Source organism: Psittacula echo (genome assembly GCF_963264785.1).
Source record: "Psittacula echo genome assembly, chromosome: 5".
Classification (NCBI taxonomy): domain Eukaryota; kingdom Metazoa; phylum Chordata; class Aves; order Psittaciformes; family Psittacidae; genus Psittacula; species Psittacula echo.
In genome coordinates, this window is record NC_137739.1 from 89,591,507 (window position 1) to 89,606,889 (window position 15,383).

At 54.8% G+C, this 15,383-nt stretch overlaps 1 protein-coding gene across 1 annotated transcript; it reads left to right on the forward strand.

Annotated features, from left to right (window-relative positions):
- Positions 1-1,472: 1,472 nt before the first annotated feature.
- On the forward strand, positions 1,473-14,477 carry BAHD1 (bromo adjacent homology domain containing 1; the record flags this gene model as incomplete). The annotated part of the gene is made up of 6 exons (XM_080619041.1): positions 1,473-3,108; positions 7,028-7,389; positions 9,806-9,965; positions 10,950-11,026; positions 12,765-12,856; positions 14,288-14,477. Exons 1-6 carry the CDS (start codon positions 1,485-1,487, stop codon positions 14,475-14,477), a joined length of 2,505 nt encoding a protein of 834 aa, XP_080475167.1. The 5' UTR covers positions 1,473-1,484.
- Between the last annotated feature and the right edge of the window lie 906 nt (positions 14,478-15,383).

Sequence of the window (15,383 nt, forward strand, 5' to 3'; positions counted from 1 at the left end):
GCAGGGCAGATCAGACCACTCCTAAATAGATGGTAATACAAAGATCAACTCCTTGGTACACATAAAGGGAATCTGAGGTTTCCTAAATACCATTAAATGCAAGGAATTGTCTTTTTTGGCTGTTGCCAATGCTCAGGTAGAGACTTCATTGAATCTATTCCTATATCGCTCAGAATGGGATGGACTCACTGCGTGCCTGGAGCACGCAACCTCTGCTACTGGTGCTGTGGGTGAAGGCAGCCAGCTCTTGTCTCCATTTCTGCTGGGTTTGATGCCTCCTCCTCACCTTTCATCGAATCACAGAGTAGTTTGGGTTGGAAGGGACCTTCAGCACTCATCTAGTCCGGCCCCCCGCAACGAGCAGGGACACCTTGGACAAGATCAGGTTGCCCAGAAGCACATCCAGCCTGGCCTTGAATGTCTCCAGGGGTGGTGCATCCGCCACCTCTCTGGATAACGTGTCCTGTACCGGAGCTTGGAGTGAGCCGAGCTGCTGCCGAGGCTGCAGTGCCTTGTGCCTTGCAGGCAAGGTTCCCTCCTGCACTAAATCAGAGCAGGACCATGCCTGTAATGTTCTCCACGCTCGGGAAAGCCCAGATGCGCTGAAGCCATCCCATGCGTGGCAGCTTCATGAGGTGCTGGTGTGCTCAGCCCTGCCCTCAGCGAGGCGGCTCCTGCTCCGAGTGCAGATCCCTATCTCTTTATAGCTCAGTGATTTGTTGGGGTTGAGCAGGGACTTGACGCAGCATCTCCATGAACAGTCGGGAATGACATCCAGCTGAGGCATTCCTTTTCCTCCCATGAATATCTTTTTAGGGCCTTCCTGCTGAATGTGGTGATTTAGGGGTTTAACATCCACAACTTCTGTAAAAAGGAACTGTGGGGAAGGACGGGAGCAGCAGGAAGCCAGGTTCTAACCTGCGGAGAGGGATTTGCATGGGTTTAGTTTATTAATGTTGGCAGATCTGGGCTTAATAGACCACGTTTGCTTTTGCTGTGAGTAGGTGGACTTCTTGTTTTCCTTCTGATTGTCTCCGAAATGACAAGGAACCAAGTGCCTGTATCAACATGCAGGCAAATACCTGGGATTTACTTCTGGACCAGCGCTGAGATGAGCTTTAGCAGCTTGGATGAGGATTTGTAACGTGTTCAAAGCAGCATCGGTGTGAGAGGGATGTGGGCTGGGGCTGCTGAAGCAGCTTTCTGGCCATCCCCTGCTTTCTCCAGCTGCTGTGGTGTTTGTTGTCCCCACCTTGCTTTTAATTACTGTCGTGTTTTATGGCTTAATATTAAACCCCATCTAATTGTATCCTGTCTCTTAATAGGCTTAACTGGCCATCACCCAAAAAGACTCTTCTGTGTGCAGAAACAAGCTCCCCAAATCTTTCCTAATTGGCAGTTGGTGCTTTGTGAGGAGCTGGGTCCCTCGCAGTGACATTAATAGACGTTTCCTTCTGTTCCTTGCAGGATTGGGCATTGATCCTATGACGCATGCCCGGAAGAAACAACTTTTCCTTCTGAAACATCCAGCTGGTTCTGCTGGCCGAGCTTCGTCACCAACAGGCAGCAGGAGGATGGACGGGACCGGCGCCGAGTGCGGAGAGCAGCGGGATGGAGACACCTCCGAGGCTCCCAGCTGTCCCGGTGGCTTTGTGGGGACGAACAGAAGTAAGGCCCTGCACGAGGTGCGCAAGACGTACCCGCTGCGCAGGCGCCTGCTGCCCTCTGTCAACAAGAAGACCTGCAAAGTGCTCCTCACCCGGCTGGAGGACGTGGCCGGATCCCTGTCCAAACAGCCCCCGAGCTGTAAAACCAAGGATCTTCCCAGCTGGATGGGCCTGGGACCTGCTCTGTTCTCAGAACAGGCTCAGCCTGTGGGAGCAGGGCAGAGTGATTCATCGGGGGAAAAGTGCACAATGACTTATCCAGGGACGGAGCAGGACGTGGAGCCTGCCCCGTCGGAGCCCCGGAAGCGCCGGCTGGCCTCGCTGAACGCAGAGGCTGTGAACAACCTGCTCTTTGAACGTGATGATGGCTTGCTGTCTGGCAGGCGGTTCCGCAGGGACTCCGTTAAAACCAGTGTGGACTGTGCCGGTAAGAGCTTGCAATGCAAAGCTGGGGACAGCTGGCCCGCACTGGAAAAACCAGCTGTGAAAGCAGGTAAAGGCAAACACCGGCACGAGCCCGGCCAGAAATGCAATAGCTGTGACCATGCGCTGGATGAGGTCTTTGACGATGGGACAAAGAGGGAGGACGGTGCCATCTCCCATCATCCCACCCCAAAGAGACTGGCCAGCCTCAATGCTGTGGCCTTCCTGAAGCTGACCCATGAGAAAGACCAACCCCTAAAGCTGAGGAATAAATCGGATGGAGAGGGCAAGTCTGAGAACCACTGTTCCAAATCCACGCTCAAATGGGCTAAAGCCAGCAGGAAGAATTGTGTCAAATCCAAGAAGGAATTGGCAAGCTTAAAACTGGAAGGTCGGCACGGCTGGGCAGGCCACGCTCTGGGAAGAGGGGAGCAGCGGGACTCCTCAAGGCTCCATGGCACCACAGAACCTGTCCCGTACGAGCCCCTGTCCAGCTCCTATGCTAGCACTGAGGGTTTCTACCACAGACTGCCTTTGCTTATGGGTGGACAAGCTTCCATGAAGCCGGAGTATGGAAGACCTGGAGAGAAATCCCCGACCCCCAAACAGGAATTCCATCAGCCTTCCTTTCCCGTGCAGCAGTTCCCTCCTTTGCCAGTGCCCGGGAATCACACGGATTGTGGATGTCTCTATGAATCCTCGGATCTGACTCCCTTGAATGGCTTTTATGTTTATTGTGGCCAAAGTGGATACAGTGGCTACTCTCACTGCTCCGTTTACCCCAAGGAGGAGCTTTCGCAGTCTGCGACCTGCGAGGGGCTCTTGGTATCCCCCAGTTCCCTGCCATCAGGTGCTCCCTTCCAGCCCCTGCACTGGTGTAACTCTCCCTACTGCTGCGGAGAAGGGACGGCGCTGAACACCTACAGCCTCTGCGGGGTCATGCACGTGCCGGAGGGCAGGGTCAGCAGCGTGCACGCAGGACGGAGCAGCTACCCCTTCAAAATGCCTTTTGCAGCAGGTAAGGTGCAGGGTGCGGGGTGCAGGCGCGTCTCATTTGGTGTTGTAGGAGAGGAGGGCTGCTGCCCGAGGAAGGGATCGCGTTGCCAGGAGGCAAGCTCCTTCTGCACGTGGTGCTGCTTGGCTTGGGAGACTCGGAAGGAATCTGTGTTTCACCTCCTCTTCCATCGCTTTCAGCCCTCAGGGGCTTTTCCCACTGAAGGTCTTCTTGGTGTGGAGAGCCCAGAATCGGGGAGAGGGTTTGGGCAGTGAGGAGGTGACTCATGACTTGTCATGCTGGAGCTTCGCTTTGATCTGGGAGAAACGAGGGGGGTTTCGTTCCTACATGCTCTGTGAGGCTTCTGTGCCGCTTCATCGGGCTGAGTTACTCCTCCACTCCCAGCAGCTTGCTCCTGGGACTGAAGCATCCTTATGGAGTGGTGTGAGGAAGCAGAGGGGGCCTGTCCTCAGGCTCTTGCTGGTGTGAGCTCTATGGGGGAGGCAGCCTTTTACATTTTATAGATCAGGGCTGTTCAGTTTGAGTCTACTCTTTGAACAGACGCTTGCTTGTATCTCACTGTGGTGCTAAAAGTGCCAGGTACACTGTTAGCTGGTGAGGAGTGGGCCCGTCTTTGCTCTTAATGTCTGAAAATGAGGCATTGAGAAGAGAAAAGGTGATGGTGCAGGAGGTGTGGAGTTGTTTGTCTGGCTCTCTTCTGGCCCCTGCCTGTCTTCCAGGCCTTGCCTGCAGTGCTTTATCCTCAGCTCTGCCTTGCCATTGGAAACCAGCTTTTGATTGTTGGGGTGGTGTTTATCAGACACCGGCACTTTGAGTAGCAGCCATCAAGTGCTGCAGCCAGCGTGGGCTCTAGAGGAGGCTGCTGCTTCACCCGCTGGGCCTGGGGACATCAGCCTGGCCCTTACCCACGTGTTTGAGTCGAACAGGGCATCACTTACCCACTTAGACCAGATCTCCAGGTGGGAGGCTGAAGCCTGGGTTCGGGGCTGGGTTTGAGCCGGGCTTTATCACCTGGAGGAAGCTGCTGAAACCCAGGAGTGTTTGGTTGAAGGAGGATTTCCTCTCTCTCTAAAGACGCCGCTGTCCCGGTGCCGCTTCCCGCAGCAGCAGCTCCCTGTGGCTGCAGCTCCCTTCCAAGTGAAATGCTGTCGGGACAAGCTCAGCAGCAGTCTGACAGCTCCCCAGGTACTGCCCCCAGCTCACATCACTCTGCTTTGCTCCTGCAGTTGGACATGCTGGGGCCTCCGACTCCGTACAGCCAGGAGGCTGCAAACACCGTGTTCTGGAGCGTGCAGCCTCGCCTGTGACCTTGGTGACTTCTCCTGGTGCTGGCAGGGGCAGCTGTGGCTCCCAGGGCATGTATTTACTGCCCGTGTGTCACCCCGCTGCTAGCATCTTGCCTGGTGTGATTTCCCTCCTGTGAGCAGCTTTAAGAGCTTGTAACATCAGAGTAATTTAGACTTTGTTCTGTGGATTGAAGCGTATAGGGAGGACTCCTGGAATATAAACAGGACTTGAGCTTAGGAGCCCATTTTTATGTGTGTGTGCACCTCGGACACCTCGTCCTTCCCTGGAGTGGGTGATTTTAGGGAATTAAAGGAGGACGTTGGCTGCAAGCAACAGGCTCCCATCTGAGAGCACTGGTCCAAGGGGATCCAGCTGGATGTGCCTGTCTTGGTGTGTTCAAGATGTTCACTGATGGGCTGAGAACATTGGGGCTGTTCAGCCTGGAGAAGAGGAGATGCGTGGAGGCCTCAGAGCAGCTTCCAGTGTCTGAAGGGGGCTACAAGGATGCTGGAGAGGGACTCTTCATCAGGGACTGGTATGATAGGACAAGGGGTGATGGGTTCAAACTGAAACAGGGGAAGCTCACGTTGGAGATAAGGCAGAAGCTCTTCCCTGTGAGGGTGCTGAGGCGCTGGCCCAGAGTGCCCAGAGAAGCTGTGGCTGCCCCATCCCTGGCAGTGCTCAAGGCCAGGTTGGACACAGGGGCTTGGAGCAAGCTGCTCCAGTGGAAGGGGTCCCTGCCCGTGGCAGGGGTTGGAGCTGGAGGAGCTTTAAGGTGTTTTCCCACCCACACCAGTCTGGGATTCAGTGAGGTTCATATGGAACCATCGCTGTCTGGTACAGATCGAGGGATCAGGCTGTTGGATGTTTTGCAGTGAGCAGAGTGGTGGGATGAGGTGGAGCAGGCTGGGGGAGATGCTGCCTTCCTACTGACGTAGGGGCTGGGAGCTGTGCAGTCAAGCAAGCAGCCTTGGGCTCTGTGCTGCTGCCCTCAGCTGCAGTAGATGCCTTTGTGAAGCTTGGTCTTGCTTTAGCTCAGGTTTGAAAAGTGCTTTTGTAAGCAGGATCCTCCAAGGTGATTCACTGCTCTGAGAGTCTGAGGCCAGGCGGGACATGAGCTCACAGCCTGATTTCTCTGCTCACTGCAGGAGCATTGCAGAGCAGAGCACAGCAGAGCACTGCTGGGGCTCAGCAGGGTCTGGGATGGTCTCTATCAGTCCTCACGCTCGTGGTTCAGCAGTGCCTTTGTTGCAGCCCTCTTAGGGAGGGTCAAGTGGGAGCCTGGAGGCAGTGATTCCAATGGGAATGCAGCAGTTACTCAGCTGGAGCCTGGTGAACTCAGCTGGGTTCTCACTTTTTGGTGTTCAGCAGCCCCATGGCAGCCCCAGTCAGCATGCTCTGGGCTGGAGGCATCTCCTGGGGCTGCCTGAAGCCAGCCTCTTGGTCACCCCAAAGAGCTTTCAGGTGTAGGAACCAGGGGTGTGTTTTATACTGGCCTGGGAGCTTCCTTCCTGCTGACAGAAGGTAACTGAGATCCTCCTTGCTCTTGTGCTGCACGCCCTGGCCCGGGTTGAGGGCTGGTTCCGTGCCTCCTGGAGCCATGTGAGGTGTTCTTGTGCTTCTGAGAGGTGGAGCCAGCCGATGGACCAGCCTGTTGTGTGAATGAGCCTGCTGCAGGGACCTGGTTCTGCTGCAGGCGGCAGCTTGCATCATCTGGCATAGGTTTGTTCCACCTTGTTTCATGTTAGTGGGGTTCATTTGGAGAATGTTCGTTTTCCCTGGTTGGAAATTGGCTTTTTGAGGGAAGCCGGCTTCTTTCTCCAGTGTGGTTTAATCCTTCCCATCATTTTGATAAGCCTTTTAGTTCTTTTATACATAGTGAGAAGCCAGAACTGCTTTGGACACCAGCCAGTTTGATGTGTGTTACTGGCTGGTGTGGCGTGGGCCATTTCAGATGGGTTCGTTGCGGTGTCATCACTGACACTGGAGCAGCACAGGCTTAGAAATGTCTTTGCTTTGAGTCCACTGACAGTGCAAAATGAAGTTACAATGGGAAGAGACTTCACTGCTGTAATGCAATAAAGGGGATGATGCTGTGAGGGCTGGAGCAGCTCTGCTCTGGAGCCAGGCTGAGAGAGCTGGGCTGGGGCAGCCTGGAGAAGAGAAGGCTCCTTAAGGGGAGACCTGAGAGCAGCTCCAGTGCCTAAAGGGGCTGCAGGAAACCTGGAGAGGGGCTTTGGGCAAGGGCCTGTAGGGACAGGCCAAGGGGAATGGCTTTAACCTGCCCGAGGGGAGACTGAGATGAGCTCTTAGGCAGAAGCTCTTCCCTGTGAGGGTGCTGAGGCGCTGGCACAGGGTGCCCAGAGAAGCTGTGGCTGCCCCATCCCTGGCAGTGTTCAAGGCCAGGTTGGACACAGGGGCTTGGAGCAAGCTGCTCCAGTGGAAGGGGTCCCTGCCCGTGGCAGGGGTTGGAGCTGGATGGGCTTTAAGGTCCCTTCCAACCCAAACCAGGCTGGGGTTCTGTGATTCCATGGATTTCAGGTGGAAGCGGTGGTAGCTGGGGAACACCCTTGGGTAGTTTTCTGTATCTCAGATGAGATCCATCTGAAATGTGTCTTTTCTTCCCTCCTGTCAGAAGGCTGCAAGTCTCTGGACCAGCTGAACCTCACAATCCCTGTGGCCGGGCACCCCGCGTCGCCTGCCCACCCGCTCTCAGGATGTCCTGTACCCAGCGTGCCACCGGCTGCAGAACCCGTTCCTCATCTGCAGACCCCCAACTCTGACCCTCAGACCATGGCCCGGGAATGTCCACAGAGCTCAAAGCCTCCCAGCGGCTCCAAGTCTGGCCTCCGGAATACCCCGGGCTGTCTCCACGCCTCGGACAGCAAAGCAGCCGGAGGCCATTCCCACCCAAAGCAGCAGCGCATCAGCAGGAGGAGAGCGACCAACGGCTGGATTCCTGTGGGCGCAGCCTGTGAGAAGGCTGTCTATGTGGTGGTAGGTGCCTGGGGAGTGCTGGGCTCTGTGTGTGCAGGTGGACCCCCTTGTTCCTGCAGGAAACCTGGAGAGGGGCTTTGGGCAAGAGCCTGTAGGGCCAGGCCAAGGGGAATGGCTTTAACCTGCCCGAGGGGAGACTGAGATGAGCTCTTAGGCAGAAGCTCTTCCCTGTGAGGGTGCTGAGGCGCTGGCCCAGGGTGCCCAGAGAAGCTGTGGCTGCCCCATCCCTGGCAGTGTTCAAGGCCAGGTTGGACACAGGGGCTTGGAGCAAGCTGCTCCAGTGGAAGGGGTCCCTGCCCATGGCAGGGGTTGGAGCTGGAGGAGCTTTAAGGTCCCTTCCAACCCAAACCATTCCGGGATCTTCATGAAGGCTTGAGAGTGTTTTGGGCCTTGCTTCATGGTGGAGGTGCTCACTATGTGCCATCTGAAGCCTCCTGGAAGCAAATGGTGAGTCAAAGCAGCAAATAGTGCCTTTTGGCTGGGCTTCAGGGCCAAGCTGCTGCTGGCCTTGTTTGCTTTCACGCCCTGCTATTACCTCGCACAGCAGGACAGGCGGTTGGGGAAGGGAGGGGAAGCTGCTGCTCCTGTGCTAGCATCAGCTCACAAGCCATGGTGATGAGTACTTCTTGGCTTTGGTGTTTGCAAGGGTGGCACCTGTGGCACGTGTGAGTCCATCCTACAGAGACATTGTCCTCCAGCTGCTTCCCCTGGGATTAGGGCAGACCTGTCTGGGAAGATGAGGGGTGTTTAGCTATGCTGTAAGGAGCAGTTGTCTAAAGGCAGCTCTTGTAAGGTGTTGTTCTTGCTGATGGTATCTGCAGCCCAGCAGGGATCTCCCAGAGAGCACAGAGACAGTGTCCTGGTTCCCAGATGGACCTTTAGCAACCAGTATCCCCTTTCTCATGCGATGGCAGGGTCAGTCACTCCTTCAAGGACTCCTTGTCTATACTTTCCCATCACTTGTGTTCAGGGGCAGACACTGGCTCCTGCAGGATGGGAGATTTCCTGCCAGGAAATGGAATTAACTACAGTAAAGTCCACTTTGATTGGGGAAGAAGTTAATGTCCATCGTGTTATTAAAACATCAGAGCTGTGGCCTGGAGACCTGGACCCACGTGCTCTCTGGGGAGGTGGGACAAGGCGTAGACCATGCAGTAAGGTCCAGGCAGATGTGTCTGTGCTGCTGCTGGGTGCAGTGGTGTAACCTGGAGCTGCTGAGAGCATCATCCAGGACAGGTTCTGTAGCTTCAGCTCTTCAGGCTGCTTATGGGCACCATGGGCTGTGCAAGAATGAAGCTTGTAGAAGCCGTAGACCGGCCTCTTGCATCCGTCACTCAGACTTTGACACTTGGAAAGGAGCAGCACACCCTTAATCTCCTTAAGTCCTGGCACTTGAGGCTTCCGATTTTGCCTGGGTGCTGTGGCAGGAGGTTAAACCCATCCTGCGCAGGCATTCCCAAAGGAGTTTTAGAACAAAAGGAACATAAATCCCTCTAGTTTATTGTCCAAAAAGTGATCATTTTGTGATGTTAGAGGGCATAAAGGAGGTGTTGGGAATCTTGTTAAGGAAGGCTTTATGCCATGGCCTCCCTGCCCTGTTCATGTGAAATACTTAATGTTTTATTACAACATTCATATCAGGTAAATGCATATTATTCAAAACATATCTTGTTTTCTGTAGCTCTGAGTGTGACGGAAATGCCTGTGAAATGAGGGGGTTAATTCCGTAAATCCCTTCTTTGTGAGAGGTGCTGTTCTCTGGTGAGCTGCTCCTCACTGCCAGCACCGGGCAGGAGAAATAGGTGTGTGCTGCTCCATTGGAAACCAGTGGCCACGTGTGACCTGGGAGCACTTGGGTGCTGCTCCTCGGGGAACTTGCTTTACCTGTGCATGCCCTGCCCATGGGAGAAGTGACTCCTTTGACCTGGCAAGGGGAGATGGGTTCAAACTGAAACACGGGCAGTTCAGGTTGGAGATAAGGCAGAAGCTCTTCCCTGTGAGGGTGCTGAGGCGCTGGCCCACGGTGCCCAGAGAAGCTGTGGCTGCCCCATCCCTGGCAGTGTTCAAGGCCAGGTTGGACACAGGGGCTTGGAGCAAGCTGCTCCAGTGGAAGGGGTCCCTGCCCGTGGCAGGGGTTGGGGCTGGAGGAGCTTTCAGGTCCCTTCCAACCCAAACCATTCCGGGATCTTTGTTATTATAAACCAGCCAGGTGGGAATAGAGGTGCCGTGAGTGGTCTTACGCTGTGGGACTTCTCCTGGAGTTCTGTTGCAGTGGAAGCACTCAGCTCTGAGTAGGCTCAGGCAGGTTTTGCCTTCACAGCAGGACCAAAGGGTTCTCTGGTTGGGGTAGCAGACACTGAACCAACGCTTTGCCCGTGCACTCAGGCTGCTTTGTTTCTGTGTTCTCGTGGTGCAGAACGAACCAGAGCCGGCGGTTCGCAAGAGCTACCAGGCTGTGGAGAGAGATGGGGAGATCATCCGGGTGCGAGACACGGTCCTCTTGAAGTCAGGACCCCGGAAGAAATCCATGCCCTACGTGGCCAAGATATCGGCACTGTGGGAAGACCCCAAGACAGGTACTGAGCCAGCAGAGTGTCTGTTGTGTCTGTGCTTGGCAGCTGAGGTGGAAGCAGGGGGTGATGGATCTCGGGAATGCTGCAGGTGTGTCTGGGGAGCTCCACTGCTGCCAGCCTGGGTAATGAAGACACAGAGATGGAACTCCATGGCTTTCATTCAGGTCGTTCCAGGAGCTGAAATGCTCTTTAATCACAAGCCTGGGACTGGTTATCAAAATCTTCCTGGGCATGAGAGCACGGAATAGCTGCCAAATGCCCATCTTAGCAACCATCTCCTGCATTATTTCATTGCAACAGATGTCTCGGGAGCTGCTGTTTACTCAGGTGCTCTCCCCAACATCTGGGCTGGGAGCTGGTGTGGAGCATGGGCTTGTCTGCAGAACCTTGTGATGGGACCCGAGCAGAGGTGGTGATTGGAGCAGTGTGGGTTTGATGTTATGGTCCCAGGTCTGAGTAGTGATACTCGAGCCAAGGAACCTGTGCCAGAGGTTGCAAAGCACAGGTCTGGCTTAAAAGCAGAGATAAAGTTATATGTAAAAGTGATCAGCGTGTGGTGAGGCCCATCTTGGTCATATCACCCTGCAGCAGCAATTCCAGCATTAACCTGGAGTTCATGCTGCAGGTGCTGAGCTTTGGATGAGCACCTCTCCCAGCTTGTGTCCAAGTGGCTACTTCCTTCAGATGGAAAGACTGGATTTTTGTGTCCTGTTCTATTTTTGTGCCTCCCTGACCTCTCTGTGGCAATGCAACACACGTAGAAAGGGTGAAGGTGTAAGAGAGTAGCAGCGTGACAACTTCATGCAGCCTCTTGCTGTAACCAAAGGACACCTCTAGTTCAGCATGAAATATTTATCACAGCACAGCTGCCTCTCCGTGAGAGCAATGGGAATGAAAGGGATGGAGCAGGAGGAGGAGGCTGCATATTAGTGGGAAAACACTCCATGAAAGCTGAGGTTTGACGTGTTTTAATGCATCTTCTTGCAGGGGAGCTGATGATGAGCCTCCTGTGGTACTACAGACCAGAGCACACGCAGGGGGGCCGCAACCCCAGTATGCACCAGGTGAGACGTACGGACACAACACTGGGGGTGAGAGCATCCATTGCCTCTGTGCTGCTGTGGGGAGAGGGCATCAGCCCAGGGGTCTCCCAGTACCTCTGGGTGGGCTCAAAGTCGGGGCTGAGCTGCTGGTTTGGGTGAATGGAGCTGTCCCTGGGCTGGGAGGCAGCTGCTGCCAGGTGCTCCTCACTGTGAGGGTGCAGAGGCGCTGGCTCAGAGAGCCTGTGGCTGCTCCATCCCTGGCAGTGTTCAAAGCCATGGAGCACCCGTATCTCATGCTGCCTTTATCATAAATCCCTTAATCTGCTGCTTAAACTCCAGCAACGTGTTTGTGTTGTGCAGATGTGGCTGCGTCATCCTCCCCTGTCCGGATTTATTATGAGAATTAAGGACTGACTCGGGGCTGTTGTGCCACTTTAATAGTTTGCTTCTTAAAAGTAAACCCATGTGAATCATTACGGCTTCACACCTTGCTCTGCTTTGCATGGGGTGACAGAACAAGCTGGGTTTAAACTGGGAATGGGGAAGTGACTGCTGCTTATAACCCATCACATACTTGGTGCCTTCTTCCTTGTCTTGCTTTCTTAACTAAAGGGATGAGAGCTGGGAACGGCACTGCCTGGATGCAGGGCACAGCTGGGTTTTGAAACCAGAACGTGGTACCTGATAGTTTCCTGCTCCATCAGTGAAGCGTGGCTGTATCCAGTTGCACTTCAGTGCAGGAAGCCCTGGAAGCCTGGCCAGGAGGAACTGAGCCAGGTTTTTGCACAGCTGCCTCATTACACAAGACTTCAACTGCGAGTGCAGGGTTTGGGCTGAGCACTGGGGATGGGCTTGTCACAGGTGACTCAGGTAGTGCTGACTGAAAGAGTAGCCCAAAACCCCAAGGTGCAGAGCAAGGTGTGGTGATTCATAGAATCATAGAATAGTTAGGGTTGGAAAGGACCTTAAGATCATCCAGTTCCAACCCCCCTGCCATGGGCAGGGACACCTCACACTAAACCATGGCACCCAAGGCTCTGTCCAACCTGGCCTTGAACACCGCCAAGGATGGAGCATTCACAGCCTCCCTGGGCAACCCATTCCAGTGCCTCACCACCCTCTCAGTAAAGAATTTCTTCCTTAGATCCAATCTAAACTTCCCCTGTTTCAGTTTGAACCCGTTACCCCTTGTCCTGTCACTACAGTCCCTGATGAAGAGTCCATCCCCAGCATCCTTGTAGGCCCCCTTCAGATACTGGAAGCTGCTCTGAGGTCTCCAAGCAGCCTTCTCTTCTCCAGGCTGAACAGCCCCAACTTTCTCAGCCTGTCTTCAGTTTCGCTGATGAACATCTCATAGGATCCCAGCCTGGTTTGTGTTGAAAGGACCTTAAAGCTCCTCCAGCTCCAACCCCTGCCACAGGCAGGGACAGCTTCCACTGGAGCAGCTTGCTCCAAGCCCCTGTGTCCAACCTGGCCTTGAACACTGCCAGGGATGGGGCAGCCACAGCTTCTCTGGGCACCCTGGGCCAGCGCCTCAGCACCCTCACAGGGAAGAGCTTCTGCCTTATACCCAACCTGCTGCTGGATGAAATTCTGGTGCACGCTGTAAATAGACCCAAAACACCTGGAAGGCGTCTGGCTTATATGCAGTGCTAGCTCTAAGGAGCATCTGCTATGGACATGCTTTGATAGACTCCCCTTTGGGGTGCTGGGTGAAGGTGTGGGCTCCGGGGTGACCTCTTCCTTCCTTCTCTTGCAGAATGAGATCTTTGCATCCCGGCATCAGGACGAGAACAGTGTTGCCTGCATCGAGGAGAAATGCTACGTGCTGACCTTCGCAGAGTACTGCAGGTAGGTGGTGCTCTTTACTTGCTGCTATAGAATCATAGAATGGTTTGGGTTGGAAAGGACCTTAAGATCATCCAGTTCCAACCCCCCTGCCATGGGCAGGGACACCTCACACTAAACCATGCCACCCAAGGCCTCATCCAACCTGGCCTTGAACACTGCCAGGGATGGAGCATTCACAACCTCCCTGGGCAACCCATTCCAGTGCCTCACCACCCTCTCAGTAAAGAATTTCTTCCTTAGATCCAATCTAAACTTCCCCTGTTTCAGTTTGAACCCGTTACCCCTTGTCCTGTCACTACAGTCCCTGATGAAGAGTCCATCCCCAGCTCCCTATAGCCCCCCTTCAGATACTGGAAGCCTTCTGGGACCTTCATCTGCCTCCAGCTCTTGTCAGTCCTTCCCTTCCCAACCATCACCCATCAGAACGGTCCCAGCCCTACAGACTGGTCAAGCTGGAGCTGGATGAATCACACTCCAAGTACGAGTTGTGTACTGCAGAATGTGAGTGCTGCTTCCACTCTGGAGTCATTCTGAGTCTGGTTTGGGTAGTGTCACAGAACCAACCAGGTTGGAAAAGACCTTTAAGATCATTGAGTCCAGCTGTTCCCCAGCACTGCCAGGGCCACCACTAACGCATGGCACTGAGGGCCTTGTCTACGCAGGTTTTGAATATATACTTTAAGGAGCTCACAAACGTTTGTACTTGTATGACCCTGGGACACCAGTGGAGGACAGCGTAGGAAAATACAACTTGGAATTAAAAGCTGAGCAAGGCAGGAAATCGTCCTTACTTATACATGTGTATTCTGTAAACCTGTGTGAGCAGCAGCTCAGGGAGGGGATCCTGCCCTTCTGCTGTGCTCTGGGGAGACCCCCCCTGCAGTCCTGATCCAGCTCTGGGGCAACAGCACAAGAGGGACATGGAGCTGCTGGAGTGAGGCCGGAGGAGGCCATGGGGATGCTGCGAGGGCTGGAGCAGCTCTGCTCTGGAGCCAGGCTGAGAGAGCTGGGCTGGGGCAGCCTGGACAAGAGAAGGCTCCTGAAGGGGAGACCTGAGAGCAGCTCCAGTGCCTAAAGGGGCTGCAGGAAACCTGGAGAGGGGCTTGGGACAAGGGCCTGTAGGGACAGGCCAAGGGGAATGGCTTTAACCTGCCAGAGGGGAGACTGAGATGAGCTCTTAGGCAGAAGCTCTTCCCTGTGAGGGTGCTGAGGCGCTGGCCCAGGGTGCCCAGAGAAGCTGTGGCTGCCCCATCCCTGGCAGTGTTCAAGGCCAGGTTGGACACAGGGGCTTGGAGCAAGCTGCTCCAGTGGAAGGGGTCCCTGCCCGTGGCAGGGGTTGGAGCTGGAGGAGCTTTAAGGTCCCTTCCACCCCAACCCATTCCATGGTTACCAGCAGGTTGGTGCTCACTCTTTGCTGTGATTGCCTTGCAGATTTTGTGCCTTGGCCAAGCGTCGCATCGAAGGGATCCCGGGCAGGAAATCCATCATGGTCCCTCCCTCGGAGGAGTACTCCACCCCCCTGCACCGCAAGGTGCCCGAGGACACCGACCCCGAGCTGGTGTTCCTCTGCCGTCACGTCTACGACTTCAGACACGGGCGCATCCTGAAGAACCCGCAGTAGCACGTTCCCCACGGAGCACGGGAGGAGGAGCGGCCCCGGAGCGCCGGCCCAGGCGGATGATCCAGGATATCTGAGTGCTCCTGATGCCCTCCCTTGTGCTGCTTGCAGATGAGAGTGCCCAGCGCTCATTCCTCGGACTGAGACGCGTGTGCCGGAGCGGATCCCTGAGGAGGAAGGCAGCAGTTGAAAGCACAGCACTTCATTAAAAGCATAAATGAATATATACGTATAAAATAAATATATGTATATAGATATAGGTACTTGCATATGTAAATCTATATCTATATATGTATCTAGAGATGCATATATTGGGAGGGGTTCGCAGGGAATGAAAGCCAGTAAACTGAATGCAGAGCCATCGCTGGTGGGAACGGTGGAGAGGCGCAGGAGGGATGCTGTGGTGCGCTGGACGAGTCAAGCTGTGACAGCTCTGGGCTTTTGGTGCCCTGATGTGAAGTGGGAGAACTGAGACCTTGGCAGAGCACAGGAGAGTCCCCTTTGTCCCACTGTGAGGATTCCCAGTGGGTGAGAGCTGCTTCAAAATACAGCCGATGCTTTGGAAGCTGCCTGCGTGCAGTGGCCTTGGGTTGTGCTTGAATGGGTTTTGCTCCATCAGAGGGGACCCTGTTTTCCCTCATCCTTCTCTTCCCTCATCTCCCTGTTCTGTGTTTCATCGCCTGGACTGGGGCCTGGCAGCCAGGCTTGGAGACCTGCTCCATGGCAGAGCAGAGGGAGCTGCAGGATCAGAGGCTTCACATCCCAGAGCAGTGCTATGGAGAGCTGAGCCCCTGTAAGGATGCCCAGCCTCATCCCGGAGGATCTCCTGCCCCAGAAAGCCGGCTCTAGCTGGGAGCTCCGAGTGGGATCTGCTGGTGAGAGCCATGTGTTCCCTTCCAGCTGTTGCTC